The sequence below is a fragment of the Microchirus variegatus genome, assembly GCF_963457635.1.
Source record: "Microchirus variegatus genome assembly, chromosome: 5".
Taxonomy (NCBI): domain Eukaryota; kingdom Metazoa; phylum Chordata; class Actinopteri; order Pleuronectiformes; family Soleidae; genus Microchirus; species Microchirus variegatus.
In genome coordinates this window covers 12,451,864-12,468,687 of record NC_139806.1, presented here as the reverse complement: position 1 = coordinate 12,468,687, position 16,824 = coordinate 12,451,864, and the positions used below count along the sequence as shown (strand labels likewise).

The following is a 16,824-nucleotide window of genomic DNA, read 5'->3' as shown; positions in this document are numbered from 1 at the left end:
TGTCACTTAATCTTGTGATTTTTAGTGGAATCGCACAAAATCTGGTTCTATAAAATAAGTATATATACTATTATTAATACTTAATAATATTAAGTCCTGAAGAAGCTAGATCAATCAGATGCAGTAGGAGTTAATATCAGGGCTGATGATATGGCTACAAAGGATTAGTATGATCAACATTTTAAAATCAGTCAGTATTGATAATTTATTTTTGCTCCTGCGGCATTGTTAAAACTGTGGAAAAGCCCAACATATGGGTTTGCACTGTGTACAAAGACACTACTGGACTGGATCAGCGTTCAATCCCTATTTTGTACTCATGCATTCATTTAAAAGTCTTCAATACAGGACTTTCCCATGCTTTTTTGTAATGCTGGCTCCTGTTTTTCTCTGAAGGAAACATGTGCTGCCACATCCTGTACAACAGCACAGCTGTGAACTGAGCTTTCATGTCATTTCACACTGAGGCAGATGCTGTGAGCTGCACCAGGATCCCATCCTCTGTTCCAGAGAGACACCACCTCCTGTCCTGTAATATTTCAAATGATATACTTTTTTTTATTAGCCTTGAAAATGTTCAAAAGAGAAAAAAACAGCATTGAAATCTTTGGAGTTTTATTTAAAAGCCACCCACGCGAGCATTTCAGGGTCATTTAATCGAGCAATAACAAAGCCGACACGTGTGTGCCACTGTACTTACTGTACGTCTTCTAAATCTCACAAGCACCGAAAATGATTATTGGAAAAACATGCAGCGTTGAACTTCTAATAGTTCTGCAGAACTCCGACAACCGATCGTGAGACACAACACATGTCGACATGGAGTGGAAATCGAGTAAACAATATCTAACAAACGCCATCATTTTGATAAACCAAAATGCACTACGGACAGAGAAAAGCATGATGGTGTCCTCTGAATACAAATACACCGTTGTGACAGTGAGCAGACAGCAATGGATAATAGTCAAAAATGGCCTCGCTTCCTATTTCCTAAGCATATTAGGTCCTCAGTGGGGTTTTGGTAAACATGTAACACGCAGTAAGCTGTTGGACACAGAGCACCGATAGACATCAGTTCAGGATGATGTTACAAGAGGAAGTCGTTTGACTCCTGATGTGCTACTACCTCCAGTTGTTGAGGTTTAGTGCTCTGTGCAGAGACAAAGGCATCGAGGCAGCCATTCAACCTGATTATACAGCGATACCATATTGGCTTTGGCACTTATGCGGATTGGAGGTAAGATAAATGATGTGGGAACGGGAAGTGCAGGATGCGTGACAATATGGACTAGGATGAGAAGCCTGGATTATTTTGTGTTTAGAAACGTGACCGCAGTCTGTCCATTGGCTTTTTGTCCCACAACTTAGCATCCCAGGCCTGGAACCAGCCAGTGAAAGTGGGAGGTTCTGCTCCCTGTTTGATGGTGGTGATGGGAATGCCTCTGCGACCAGATGGGTCTGATTCGACATATTCTTGTGCTGTATCAGGGGAAAGTAAAGAGAGACAGGCAATGAGACAAAGTGAGGACACAACAACTGACTATAATGTACAAATGTTCATTTGCCACTTTTCTGATGGAGGTATTGTGTTGTATTTAAAGCACCCACTAGATGGCAGCAAGCTTTTGAGCAATTTAACTCTCTCCTCTTACGAGACAAAGAATCGTGTACAAGGTAATTTAATGTGAGAGTTTTTCTTAAAATGTTGTGTTGTTTATAGCATTCAAATTAGAGCTACAGCGTTTGAAATGTTAATTCCTTCATATAGTTTTACTGTGGAGTGAATGTGTGTGATGCTTTGTTAAAACTTCTAGGCCTACGACATCTATGAAACTAAAAAAGCAGCCCAATTTAATCCAAGTGCCGCATTTTTTATGTCTGTGATTTTAGAGTTTTAGAGCAACCAACCAATTTTAGGAGCTCCTTTCTTTTCTTCTGCATTAGCGTCATTGCCGACCCACAGGAAGAGCTGCAGAGAGGAGAGACACACTCAGAGTCAGTCACATAATCTACTGATCATCTAAGTCATCACAAATCAAAACACAGAGATCGTCCTACCTGGTCCCAAGTATCCAGGATCATGACATCATCAGTGGCCAGATCTGTCTGAGTAAATTCTCCTGGTACTTCTTCAACCTGAGAGACAATGTCATGCATTTGTATTGTATTGTATACTACATTAACTTGGCGTCGCACATCACATGCCACATGAAACAACTCTTACTCTTATCAAACTCAGTGACTTACAGTAAGTCTTCCAGTTTTGTTGGAGCAGCCGAACAAACGTGGGGGTTTAACGGTTTTCTGCAGACTCTTGGACGTCTGATAATCCTTTTTGCCACCAAGAGCAGACCAGAAATCACCTGGGGAAGAAACAACAATCGATGGAGCAGAAAGTAAGTCATTGTCTGTTTGTACCTTTTTGTCCAAAACCAGACCAGAAAGTTTTAATATGGCTATCATTATATTTCTGCATTAGACTGACGTCAGTATTTCTATTCAAGCTCAATGGACTTTTTCATTTTTAAGGAACATCATTCTGTTTGACGTGTCTCTGCTAAATACCAGGGCAAACCCCTATCTATTACTACCTGTTAGCAAATGTGTTGTTGTTGTGTGTATTTGTCTCTAATGGAAGCGCCAATGCAGGGAAAAAAACAAGACAACAATTCCCATGGTCCTATGCTGCTTCCTGATATCATCAAACTTTGTGTCTTTTGTTATTGTTTTGATTGAGAGACCTCTAGTGGTAGAAATGACAAACTGTGTATCCAACAGAAAAACAGAAAGTGCAGCACTCATAGCAGCTCATTTTCATTTCAATTCAGTTCTCAGTGGAACTAATATTCCCATCATAATTCTCAAATTTAGAATTTTGCCAGAAAAATAAAGGAAAAGCCATCAATCAGATAGTCCCTCAATATTCCTCAGGCTCAGAGGACACTAAAGATGGGAGTAAGTCACAAGCAAGTCACGTGTAATGTTAACACAAGTGACTTGTGGTAACGCCGTCATTTCGAGTCATTTTACTCGTCCTTAAATGTGTGACTTAAGTCAGATTTGAGTCCCCCCGTCTCTGGAGGACACCCACCTGTTTCCTTGCCCTCTGACACGTGGCTGGCACTGCCACCAAAGAAGTCCACAACATGTTTGGCAGCTGTCTTCTCCTCGTCACTGGCTCCCATGCCTCTCCACACAATCACAGATGCTGGGGTTTTCAGCACAAACACATCATTGGTGTTCAGGTTGGACGCAGAGGCCTGGACCTGTGGAAACGCATGCAAGCGGGTGAGAAGTGATGCATTCTCTGCACGATGTCAAGGACGCAGGGACATTTATGAACACAGGTCACCTCGACAGCCCGAGTTGCACCGGAAGAGCTCTGTCTGATGTGGAAAAGACGAGTATTGCTGGCCTGAGTCTGTCCAGCCGAGCGGGATGTGCCTCCGCTGTGGATGATCATGGGTTTGCCCTGAAACAGGCTCATCAGGTGGGCAGGCTCCTGACCCTGAGTCACTCTCACCTGTGAATGAAGCCATTAAAAAGTCTCACTGAAATGGTGCATGATATATGAATGGTGTAACAAATGAGGATTATACAAGTAACGAGTAATAAGAAGTCAATACTCTTGGTAGAGATAGGTTACTATTTCATTTTGGCATTTTCATTTAATTTTTTGTCTATTTTTACCAGCAGAAGCAGTTAAAATACATGGAAAATCCCCCCAAAAATGACTTTGCATATTGCAGTGAATTTGCAAAAACAAATATTGATTTGTTTACTCATTACATTTTAAGGAATTTAATTAATCTTTATTTAACTAAGACCAAGGGAGACCAGGGCGAGAAAGTTGCCAGACAACTGAAAACCAAAAAGTAAACATTTGAAGAATTCACTTCATGACTAATTCAACTAATAACAGAGAGATCTTAGGGAATCTTCCTCAAGTTTAAACACAGTGAGTGAGATTAACTCACAAAGCTTCAGATCCTTCTGCAGCTCATTTCAAATTGTAGGTGCACAATTTACAAAAAAACTGTTTCTCTTTGGACAGGTAATGCTGATCGTAAGACACGTCTGAAACCGCTGCATGTCTTCATTACTGTTGTGGGACGGACTTTTAACTGTTATTGACTCAGAAGCAGGTTTTCCCTGTGTCTTGAAGAACAAAATCATTAAGAAAGCGCTTCATGTTTTATTGGGTGATTTGCTGTAGCACCACATTTATCATAGTTAGGTTACTTTTCAATTCCTTTGAAGATTTGCATCGATTGGTGCTTGGGCCCTAAATAAAATTTGTTGCGACATTGCCCCCTGCTGGTTAGTAAAGGCTCTATATTTGTCATAGAACAAAAGTCCCACTAGCTGCGATAAACAGTGACACTGAAGCCTCATCAGCACTACCCACAGTGATCATAACAAGTCTTTGCCACAGGGCGCAATTAGAAATAAGCAAATTTTGAAGAAAGCAAATGTTATTTCAGGTTAGCTCATTTAATAACTTAATTAACTCGAACTGTCTTCAGGCTTTTGTGTTCTCATCCTCCTTTTTCCCATTTAAAACAATAAAAATTATCACTGTAATAATAACGCCTAAATTGTCTATTGTGTATCACTATCTCTGCATTCTTAGGCCACAGACAAGTCTCGTGTTGTTGTGATGTTTGATATTCCTCATCACAAAGGTACTGGTATGGACTTGTTTTAAGGAGCACTCACCTGAACTGGGGATCCTCCCATTGAGTCATCAAGTCTCACTGTGAGAAAAGCTGAAGCTGCCAGCTCATCCTTAGTGCACTTGTTGCCCTGCCTGACACAGTAACACACACACACATGGGATGATTTCACTTGAGTCAGGTCATATTTGTGTTGTGTGTGTGTGTGCGTGCGTGCGTGGGTGCGTGCGTGCGTGACTACACTCTTTTCACCCACCAAGTGTAAATGATGTGTCCCAGTTTGTAGGTGTAGAGGATGAGGTAACAGTCTCCACCGTAGAAGTGGCCGTAGGTGGAGGGATCCACTGGCACTGTATCACCATTCTCAACGCGCATGATCTGAAAGCCCAGAACCACAACCATTTCACACCACTCACCAACCCCACTCTTTTACCGGTGTCACCTGTTATTTTTTTTTTAAAACACGATCACACCTTGACTGTGCCCTTGCCATCGTCCACCATGTTGTGCTGAGCCGCCATCGCTTTGTTGGTGTGCAAGGTTGAGGCATCGAACGGCACCTGTTTGACTTTTGCAATGCTGCCGATGGTGAAGGCCTTACTGGGGCCTGTGGTCTCGTCCTTGTCCTTCCAGTCGAAGAAGAACTGCTTAAACAGAGTTGTCTCGGCTCCAGCGGGAAGTACCTGGATCTGTTGAATTTACACTTTTGTTAGATGAGGTTTGACTTGTTCCATTTTCAAGGCTCAATAGCCAATCATACGTGAGCAACTCCATGCATTTAGGCATGTGGACATGGTCAAGACGACCCGATCGTCGATTTTGACATACATTTGTGCAGACCTGTGAGAAACAAACATGTTTTCCTTCAGTCTGTAGAATAAGATGTGTATAGATCAAGACAATAATGACTCTAAAATAATATTTTGACACACATTTTGGCTTCAATAAATACCGCGCCTGGCTGTATTGCAATATAATTTCAGTTAATAGTTCAGCCCTACTGTAGAGCTGGTGTGAGTGTTTCATGAACTGTTGATTGACTGGGATTTTCACACACACCCACTTTTGTGTTTAGGAGGATGAAGAGGAAATATCCAGATAGCAGAAGTCCTCTGGGCAAAAATGCTTTGCATGATGCCAGAGATAAGAGGAGATTGACCAGACTTGTTCAAAATGATAGAAAGACAACTCTGATGAAACAAAACCCCAGAACTGAACTATAGAGCGATCGCAGTGTGGAATAAATTACAACCTACTGGCAAGACAACCTTTTTAAAGTTTATTAATTTATTTTATAATTTATTTTATTATATGAAGTAATGTGTGTGTTAAACTGTTGAATTATAACAATCATAATGGTTATTATTATTTATTACATGCAAGTGTGCACTACTGTTCAAAAGTTTGGGCTCACCTGTAAAAGAGTTGCAAAATGAATAGAAAATATAGTCAAGACATTGACAAGATTAGAAATAACAATTTTTAGTCAAAATAATCATTTTGCCCTTGCCCCTACATAATTGCACAAGGGTTTTCAAGGGTTTTCTTATCATCCAATAGCCTTCTAACGCGATTAGCAAACACAATGTACCATTAGAACACTGGAGAGATGGTTGCTGGAAATGGACAAAAAATAAGGACATTTCTAAGTGACCCCAAACTTTTAAACGGTAGTGTATATATGTGTGTGTTATTTGCTTTAAAAGGTTTTAATATCATGAGGCATGATTTATGTGTGTGGCTCCTATATGTGTGGCAGCCACTGATGATCCAAATGAATAAGCAATAAACAAGAACTCAAATTACCGCTCAGGTTTGCATTAGACCTTCCTGAACTGTCAAAGCTGCCACCACTTTCTTCTCCAAGTGTCACGTGTACCCAATAAAGTCCTCGAGAGCATGTTCTTGTTTGCTTTACCTGTGTCTTATTGGAGTATCCATGGTCTTTGATGAACTTCTGACCAGTGGCCATGGCAGCTTTACGCTCTGGGACGCTGGCCTTACTACCTGGTTAAAGCCAAACAAGGAGGATACGATGAGAAACCCATAAATCTGCAGAATAATGTTTATATTAAAAATATTAATAATAATTAAGGCTGATCTGAACACAGACAAGAATGAATGCCAATGTAGTTACAACAGATAATCATTCTATCTTGCCAGTACCTACCTGAATAAATGCATAATTAGGCATCACAACCACAATGTTTCTGTTGTGTTTCTTGTCACATATGATAAGGAGGCACGCGTACTGTAAGTGCAAACACAGTGCTGGTACCTTTCCAAACAAAGATTATCTTGTCCGGCCCATTGTCCAGGATGTAACACTCCTGAGGAGACAGCATGGTCTGTTTGAAGGGAGTGGATTGAGCCACAACTGAAACCTTCATGTTACCAGACGCATCCGAGACCTGGAAAACAGAGCGATGGAATATTATCAGTGTTGTGCAAAAGGTTAACGCGCGTTAACGCATGACACGTTTCCATGACGACTGACCGGAAAAAGACGCGGATGACGTCATGTTTACGTGCCGCGACATCGAATACCAGGCACCGTTTATCAGTTACACGCTCCAGTTACGCTACAAATAACCAGCGTACCTGTGTACTGCGTATATGTGCCTCTGTTTTTAAAGTTTAGCGCTACTTTAGAGACTCATTTTAACAATCAGGAGTCACGTAAACAGGAAGTTACGCGCGTCTTTTCCCGGTCAGTCGTCATGGAAAACGTGTCATGCATTAACGCGCGTTAACGTTCGCGCCGTTAAACGGTGTTGACGTGTTAACATTTGACAGCACTAAATATTATTCATTTGTTTCAGCACATAGTCTATCAAACAGTATGAGCTGCATATGAGGTTTTAAATAATGATTAGTGATTCACATATTGATGAATAATTCTAATATGTGTGCATGTCCACTGTGTCCGTGAAAGCAGACAAGTGTGAACCGTACGAACCCTGCACTTGTGTTACTCACCATGTAGAGGGTGCCCTTCTTCCTGTTGGAGGTGTCCACCTTCGCATCATCAGGTTGGGAGCTGCTGGTAGCGATAGTGGGTTTGGGACCCAAAGCCTATACATCAACCAGAGGAAATAATTCATTACTGTGTTCCTCCAATAGTCAAATCTTCCGTTATGTTTAAGTTGTAACTGTGTATTAATGCAGCCGACAGCTTTGATGTTTGTTTTACAGACTGTTCAGCTTTTCTTTGATTAAAACTCATCTGTATGAATCTAAACCACACTCTTCTCTCTATCCATGGGCCTCTCTGGAGTTTACCCTCCTCTCTTGGTATAAAGGAAGTGTTTATAATGCCACCTTGGCACAGACTTGGCAAATGAGCAGCACATTACAAAGGATAGCATTCTGTCTGCTCATTCCCACACTGAGCATCAAAAGCAGTTATAGCCTCTGCTCAAGAGAGATCGTGATTGGTGTGAAAACCTCACTGCATAAATTAGATTCAACCGTAAAGGGAGAAAAAAAATTGTGGAATGCATGTGAGAGTGCATCACCTCTAGAACCTCGGCCGGCTCTTCCCCCTCGTCCAACATGTGCACCTCAGCTCTGCCGTTCCTCTCGTTATCCCTGATGGCGATGGCGACCTCAGAGGCTTTCAGCCTCTCGAAATAGTTGCACTCGCTGCCGCACCACTGATACACGTGCTGCACCAAGGCAAATGACAGGAAACTGATGTTAGAAAGTTTTAGAGATTTTAGTCCTTGAGGATTTGGTGACCACTGGAGCCACTGGTGAAAACATTAGGAGAGGATCGACACTGAAAGAACCAGTATTCAGGGGCCAGCAGACACTAAAGCAATTCTTATATATGTATATATATACATATATGTATATGTATATATATGTATATATATACACATATATATGTATATATATATACACATATATATGTATATATATACACACATATATGTATATATATATATACACACATATATATATATATAACACATATATACACACATATATATATATATATACACATATATATATATATATATATATACACACATATATATATATATATATACACACATATATATATATATATACACATACACATATATATACACATATATATATATATATACACACATATATATATATATATATATACACATACACATATATATATATATACACACATATATATATATACATACACACATGTATATATGTGTATACATATATATATACACATATATACATGTATATATACATATACATATATATATATATACACACATATACATATACATATATATATATACACACATATACATATACACATACATATACACATGTATACATATACACATACATATACACACATATATATATATATACATACATATACACATATACACATACACACACATATACACATATACACATACACACATGTATATATATAAATATATATATACTGCTGAACTGTCCAGGGTGTACCCCGCCTATCGCCGAATGTCAGCTGAGATGGGCACAGCACCCCCGCGACCCACCAGTGGAGGATAAAGTGGTAGATAATGGATGGATGGATATATATGGATGGATATATATATACATATACATATATATATATATATATACAGTCTCCAAACTAGGGTTTGTGGTCATAAAGTCACTCTTGCACAAAGATACCGTAGGACAGGGTAAATAACATGACCTGAAATAGACGGATCTCACCTTCCCCAGGTCAATAATGAAGCAGTCGCCCTTGTTGAAGCTGCTCCAGGACATCTCCACCTCCGCTGCTCTGATGGTCCGCCGACCCTTGACGTGCAGCAGCCGCTTCGCGTTCATGTCATTGGTCACCACATGCTGAAAACCTGAGGCCATGCCCCCTTTCTGTGGCAAAATAATAAGAACATGAATGAGGTGAAATTGTCCTGAAATCAGAGGAGACTGTGAGCACAGCTTGTGTACTAATTCTACACCATGAGTGTTTTAGCGAACAGTCATGATCTGAAGGACATATAAACAGTCATGTGGAGACAGGTGACAGATAGAGCTTTCAGACAGAAATGGTTCTGGTTCTGGTTCTGGTTCTGGTTCTGGTTCTGGTTCTGGTTCTGGTTCTGGTTCTGGTCTGGAGTCTCAAAACCCTAGTTCGCACTAGAGGACCCAATGTGGGAGGATGTTACTCCAATCAGTTACTCAGACGGATGTAAACAACACCAGCTTTTTTTCTCCATACTTCCTGTAATTCCTGCTTGTCTTCACAACCCAGAATATGACAGAGAATATAAGCTATATAAAGTGAAAGGAGTTGTACACCAACAGTGTGAAGCCACAAAAGACAAAGGGCTGTAAATTCTGCTTTGCAGATTATGAATCACAGCTATGCAACCAATAAAACTTCAAAATGGAAAAAAAATGTAGCATGTCTGCGCATGAACGGAAGGAGGATCATGTATCTTGGAGGCTGGATGTTCTCACAATGTGCCATTCTTTGTGAAGCCATTAAACAGGTATTTGCAAGACATGCAAATCAAATACCACAAATAAACAACAGGCTTGATGGTGTTTGAAGAGCTCTAGACATGAAGAAACTAAAGCAAACATCAACCCTGTTGACATTTCATGAGAACAAAAATAAAAAAGGGGATGTCTTCTTTCTTAAAATGTCCACTGAGGTTTGAGCATTTGCCCTCAAAGGCACAGAGTCTAGTTAGCATGTGGAGGAGTGGCTATTCAGATCTCAAAATGGAAACCACATGTATGCTGTTTGTGCCTTTGTGTGAGAGAGAGAAAGAGAGGGGCAGTAAAACTTTCCATGGAAACAATGCTGGCACTGTTTATTCTAATGGAAAAACTGTTTCCTGACGATGAATTTACCAAAACTATGAAAGGATAATGAGGATAACGGCCGCTTCTCGCTCTTTTGCTGAAAGTCTTTGTGCGCGAGAGTGCGTCAACTGGAGTGTGGACTTTGTGTGAGACTTTGTTTCTAAGCTTTGCAAAAAAGTAGTAAACAAGTCTGTAGGATAATTACATCCAACTAAAACCAGGAGGGGGGGGGGGGTTGGTTTGGATGGTCTCTGTGGAAATAAGGAACAGATGGCTGGTAAAAGTAGCTCTGCGTGAGTCTTTCCAAACTTCTCCTTTGAAAAGCCTGGTTGACTCGGTTACCAGTCTTAGTCAGTCAGCCGGACACACCCTGAGATGTGAATAGCAAAAGCTGAATGTTGTGTTTCCTCTGAACTTCAGACCTTGCAAGAGAGCCTCTCTGCCAACAAAGTTCATGGGTTGCTGATAATCATTAAACCCTGGCAATATGTGTAAGTCACAGAGAGTTATGACACACATTCTTTCTCCTCATCTGTGTCATTAATTAGTGATTCTGTTTGGTTGTAACAGCAAACATCAGAATACAAACATGCTTGCACTGTTGTTCATCTGGTATCCTGTTTGCCATCATAGAGACAATTGGCCCAAAATACACAGCACAGTAAACCGCAGCACCAGTGTTTATCTGTCTCTGACAGAATGAAGCTCACCTGATACTTGAGGCCTGATGCCTTGAAATAACCCAGAAAGATGTTGGACTCGAACCCCTGCACCTCCCTGAACTGCACCGGGCCTCCACCCAGGAAGTCGTCCAGCTGCGAGGCAAAGATGGCTGCCGATCCACTCTCATCCTGCGAACACTCGTCTCCTGCACAGACGGGACATGTTAGTGAACTCAAGTGCTGTATTTCTCTCCTGCTGAAATCATTAAAGGCCTGTTTCTCCAAGGATCGGGTTTCTTCTATATTTGGCCTCCTCCTCACACACACAGACTCAATTCAGAAATATCACAACATAGTTTCTCATTCGGCCCAGTGGTGTGAGCAGAACCACCTTCACCCTCCCCATCATCATCAGCAGAGACTATAGAACATTTCAGACACCTTGGATTCACAATTGATAGAAAACACACTTTTGATCACATAATGGCTATCCAGACTTTCAGCAATAGGCAAATTTAACCCCTTTAACACACAGAGCGTATCACAGACGATGTGGTTAACATGTGGTTATTACAGTAATTTCACTCGCGCTGTTGCAGGAAGCCGGCAAAACAGCGTCTTTGAACAAACAAAGGAGATTCTAAAGTATGAAATGCAATAAAGGCCTTTTCAGCAGAATCCTGATACCTTCAGCCTTGCATGTGAAGTGAGACATGCAAATGTACAGAAACTTTGAAAACAAACAAACTGACTAACTAACTAACCAACTTTACATTAGCAGAGCAAACGGCCCCTCTTTAGTTCCAGTGCTGACCTGAAGGGACCTCTTAGTTAAGACTGGAGTCTTTGAGTCACATCGACCACAGCTGCAGCACAGCGACTTTGTATCCTATTATTACTGACAGATGCCGCAAATCATGGATAAAAGTCATTCATAACAGTGAACATGACTAACAGGGAATAATTACTTTCTCGTCTAAAAAGGACCCGTGTGTCTGTGCAACGGCACAGGAGGAAAACTGGCAGCAGACAGGGACAAACATGAACAGGGATATTCCATGTGTGAGTCATGCCAGGGTTTTGCTCAGGCCTCCATTTTTGTTAGGTAACAGAGCATGGAAAGTACTTGTGTCGCTGCACATGCTCTTCAAACTGGACCTGTGGGAACTCTGCAGAGAGGAATCTCACAAAGTGGAGTGACAATCCAGCAGCTCATTCAGCAGAGGGCTCTTTCAGCACAGACTTCCACTGCCTCATTTGATAGAGTGTCACGTCAAAGCCACAAATATCAAAATACACAGATGTAACCGACTCTGTTTATTATTTCTCAAGGGATCATTTCAAGACTGCCCCTGTTTTGAAAACAGCTATTACAACATCTTTTCATTGAGCAAGACAAAGAGGAACTCAGCAAGTGATGATATTTTATATTGTGTGTGTGTCTGTGTTCATGCCTTACCCAGCCACATGTGTATGCAGTATGAAGGTGCTGGGGTGGTGAAGAGCAACAGGTAAGCATCGCCGGTGTAAAAGTTGCCATGCAGCGCCTTGGGAACCGGCTTCAGGTCCAGGTTCTCAATACGCCACACCTTCAGCCCGGGCTCCTTCCCTGCACTCACAAACTCTTTGTGGTGGACCATGATGACCTGAAAGGCAGGAGGACGACAGAGACAATGAGGGGAAATGACAGATACATGTACATATAGATGAGAGAGGATGTAATGAGGGAGGAGGAGCAGTTCTTTTTTGTGATAACATCTTGGTCTAGTATAGGCTCATTGGAAAGCCACAGCTTAACCAAGAATCCCTATACAGGCAGACAGTTACAGAGGACGGCTGGTTCCATTTTGAAAGATGACTCCCTCTCAGCCTCTCTCATCAGGCCGCAGATACAAATTACCAGTCTGCATAATCGCCAGCTTTGTTCCTGCAACCATCAGTGTGTTTAAAAAATCCCAGCAACTGTCTGTCGCATCTTTTTTTAATCCATGTCATTCGCACTGTTCTTTTGATCCCCGTCTTTCAGGATAAATGTTGTCACTTTATCATCATGTGCATCAAGTGTTTGTGTGTGTGTGTGTGTGTGTGTGTGTGTGTGTGTGTGTGTGTGTGTGTGTGTGTGTGTGTGTGTGTGTGTGTGTGTGTGTGTGTGTGTGTGGAGGAAGCCAACTCACTTCACTGTAAACCAAATCTACCTTTGGGTATAAATAAAGTTGTGTCCTGATATATAGGGCTGAAACAATTACTCGATTATTAACCGATTACTTAACTAACAGTCAACTATTTTGATAATGAATTAATCTGTTTCAGTGGGGGTTTGTTTGTTTTCTCTGCTCCATACCGTATAAACAAAGAAATCATTCAAACTGAATCATTTTGGTTTTTGAACAAAACATTCGAGAACATCATTGTGACCAATTATGGACCAAACGGTTACTCAATTCATTGAGGAAAATAATCAACTAAGTAATCGATTAATGAAAAAAATCAATAGTTGCAGCCCTTGTTTAATTAGAGAAGAAAGTAAAAGCTGAGACAAAGGCGTCGTGTTGAAAAGAGACTTAGTGCCATTTATAGACTGAGCATAGTTGAAACCAGAAAAGCTTGTTCCTAAACATGTAATTACTCAGCCACTGCTGCTGCAGCTGTCAAATCTCTCATTCGATCACATGCACTGATCATTACGGTGGTTTCCCATTTATATTATATAACTCTACAGAACAGACAAAGCTCCAGGGCAAAATTGGTTCTGTTATGGATGACTGTCAGACTTGACTGAGGGAGCGTTTCTGGCAGCGCAGAGGCGGGCGGGGACCAGAAGCGGTTATCCCTTCAAACTGTTGAACAATCAGATTTTTGGAGCAGTAGCATTCCCTTCTTTCCACCTTTTTTTTATTCAAACTCCAACTTGTCCCATGAAGGTTGCCAGATTGTGACCTCACTACTGCCACCCACAGGAGCCTGCACGCCGTATACTTAAACCCTCTGACATATGATATTTAAACTATGCCCTCCGCCTGATCACTGTGTGTACACTGTGTTATTTGCAGATAAGGCATTATTACACAAAACCACCTGACACACCAAAGATAAAGCAAACATCATCACCACCACCACCACCACCACCACCTGAAGCCAACATGTTTATTACAGCGTGTGTTTAATTTGGCTCAGGTTTCTGTGCAGAGGCAGGAAAACACACCCAGTACAGTAGAGGCTCTGTAACAGGCCGATCGATGAATGCTGCATCATGAACAAACCTGCAGACCCGTTGTGTGTTGACATTAAGAGTCTGGAAGCAGATGCACTGCTGTTGACATAACGCTGTGGGGTCAGTGGGGATCAGTGCAGAGACGTCTGCTGGGGAGAGCATCTTTAATGAAGCTGCACAGAGACTCAACCTGCTTATCCTTTCTGTCACGGCTATATCATAGTGTTCACTGTAGGTATATACGTTAAAATGCATATTTGCATGTAAATGCAAAAGAAAGGAAGTAAAAGTAAGCACGGCCCTCTGTCTATACTCTATATCTTCATTTGATTCATATCTTTTAGTATGAACAGATATGCACAATATTACAAAATTTTGCCATTTTACAAAAAAACATTGTTTGTCACCCCCCCAAAAAAATTCAACAAAGTTGTAAAAACTAGAATCCTAAAAAACGAAATAAATCACAAAAATGCAGGCTCCCCCTTGTGGCACTTCAAAACACATCACTATGACTGTATACTGGCGAGGATTCACGCCCATTCACAGTAATCCTGATAATGGAAAACCACCACAATTAAATCGTTTGGATGAACACCCATCTTTTTTTTTTTTTTCTTTTCTTTTTTTGAGTATTGCACAACATCGTCAGTACTACTTCCTACATTTAGACTGTACGATTCTCAGAGTGTGAGATCTTTAAACCTAATCGTCCTGACACACATATAATGGCTGCAGAAGAAGGAAAGAAAGAAAAGCCCAATGAGGAAACAAAAGAGCGGAAGGAACAAACACTCTCTCAACATCTGGAAAATAAATTCACCTCCCTCGCACTTTACAGAGTCGCCGCACAAGCGAGCGCAACAGCAGTGGCAGAAAGAAAGAGAATCCTATTAAGATGAGTCCATTATAAAGACATGGAAATCACAAGCGCTGCGACTGCAGCTGCGCGTAAACTGGGAGAAGTGAAGTGAACTCACGGTTTACAGATGAATCACGGAGGAGAAAGTGGAGCAGAGACGCTGATGGAGGCTGTAAATGTGGGAGTGAACCTGGAGTGGAGTGAGCTTAATGCTTAAATGTGAAGAGGAGGAGGATTCGGGGTCTGTAAGAAGAAGAGGAGGAGGAGGATGAGGAGGAGTCACTGATTGGTTGACATGAACTAGAACAACAAAGATGCTGATTTCAGCTGTGTGTGCAACCACACACAGCATTTATCCTCTGTCGTCAGGGTCTGCAAAATAATAAAAAAAAAAAACATAAGCCATTATCAATCAAATGTATCTGCAAATAGTGTTGTGTGAATTAAAACAAATATGACTAGAAACAGCAAAGAGTATTATGGACTGTGCAGCAGGTCCTCCCTGTGCTGCACAGCCTGTTACACAAAGTACAAGACCTGGTTCAAACCTGGAGGCATGTTCACACAGGTCACACCCAGATTCTACTTCAGTACGTGTTTATTTATACACAGACAAGACTGCGCATTTCCAGTCAGCAGTAATGAGTGACTGCCTGTTTGTTCCTGCATGTTATGCCCACAGAGGAGACTGTCTACGTCACACAAAAAAAACATTACACACCCACAGGTAGAAGTAGAACACTTTTATAAACCAACTGGGCAATGAAAAAGGCCAGAACAAAATACCATATATAAAATAAACTAAAGAACATGTTAAATCTAATGGGTGCAACAAATAAATGATGCAGTTTGAGAAAAATCACTTGATGACATGCAAAGCTGCTGAGTCCAAGTGGATTAGGATGATTAATTCTCACATTTTGTTTCCTCGTGACAGTTTTGTAACACAATTGTAAGACAAAACCTTGACTAAATACAAGTGATGACTTTGAGTGGTCACACCTCACGGCACAAAAAAACAAAACAAAAACATGTTAACATGTAACAAGATGTGTGTTGTCAGTCAGATGTTCACACATGTGATCAGTGATCAGATAAAGGAGGAAACATCTGGATTCTGGGGTTGATCATACACGTTGCTGGCACTTTACACACACACACCTTTGCTAAATAGGTATTTTTGACAGATCTCAGTAAGAAAAACCAGGTGTATAAAAGTAAATTCAGTATGACGTATGCTAGTACACTTTATTTTATTAAAACTTTCCTTATTTTGTTGCTATCCACACTACAGCAATATTGTCATCCAGTGTTCTACTGTATGTGTGGATAGTAGGATATCAGGACAAACACTGGTGCCAGACTGTGGAGGTCGACGAGAATCATTAAAACAGGATGTGACATGTGGGCCAAGCTGGTCATTGTGCCACACACAGATAATGGCTGACATGCACATCCTCAGTGACAATACAACCAAAACAAAACGGATTAGAAGCTTAAAATACACTGTGAGCTGCCATGTCCACTGAGGGAAACAAAGCAGAATTGTGGAAAACATTTTAGAATTTGACTTATTCACATTTTACCAAATAAAATTCT

At 41.0% G+C, this 16,824-nt stretch overlaps 1 protein-coding gene across 1 annotated transcript; it reads right to left on the bottom strand.

The window, feature by feature from the left end:
• Positions 1-604: 604 nt before the first annotated feature.
• Positions 605-15,426, bottom strand: scinlb (scinderin like b). Its single transcript, XM_083889833.1, has 17 exons — positions 15,344-15,426; positions 12,612-12,798; positions 11,201-11,358; positions 9,387-9,548; positions 8,195-8,344; positions 7,656-7,751; positions 6,955-7,087; positions 6,595-6,683; positions 5,150-5,365; positions 4,933-5,054; positions 4,720-4,810; positions 3,353-3,523; positions 3,092-3,266; positions 2,248-2,363; positions 2,059-2,136; positions 1,909-1,969; positions 605-1,479 (listed from the first exon to the last, which is right to left on the bottom strand). The coding sequence occupies exons 2-17, from the start codon at positions 12,790-12,792 to the stop codon at positions 1,319-1,321; spliced, it is 2,160 nt and encodes a 719-aa protein (XP_083745959.1). The 5' UTR covers positions 12,793-12,798; positions 15,344-15,426; the 3' UTR covers positions 605-1,318.
• Between the last annotated feature and the right edge of the window lie 1,398 nt (positions 15,427-16,824).

Excerpts from the sequence above, each read along its gene's own strand:
- scinlb (XM_083889833.1), bottom strand. The coding sequence starts at position 12,792 with ATGGTCCACCACAAAGAGTTTGTGAGTGCAGGGAAGGAGCCCGGGCTG. Across the intron at positions 11,359-12,611 it reads CTGCATACACATGTGGCTGG|GAGACGAGTGTTCGCAGGAT; the intron begins GTAAGGCATGAA and ends CCGTCTGTGCAG. Across the intron at positions 3,267-3,352 it reads GTGCAACTCGGGCTGTCGAG|GTCCAGGCCTCTGCGTCCAA; the intron begins GTGACCTGTGTT and ends GCGTTTCCACAG.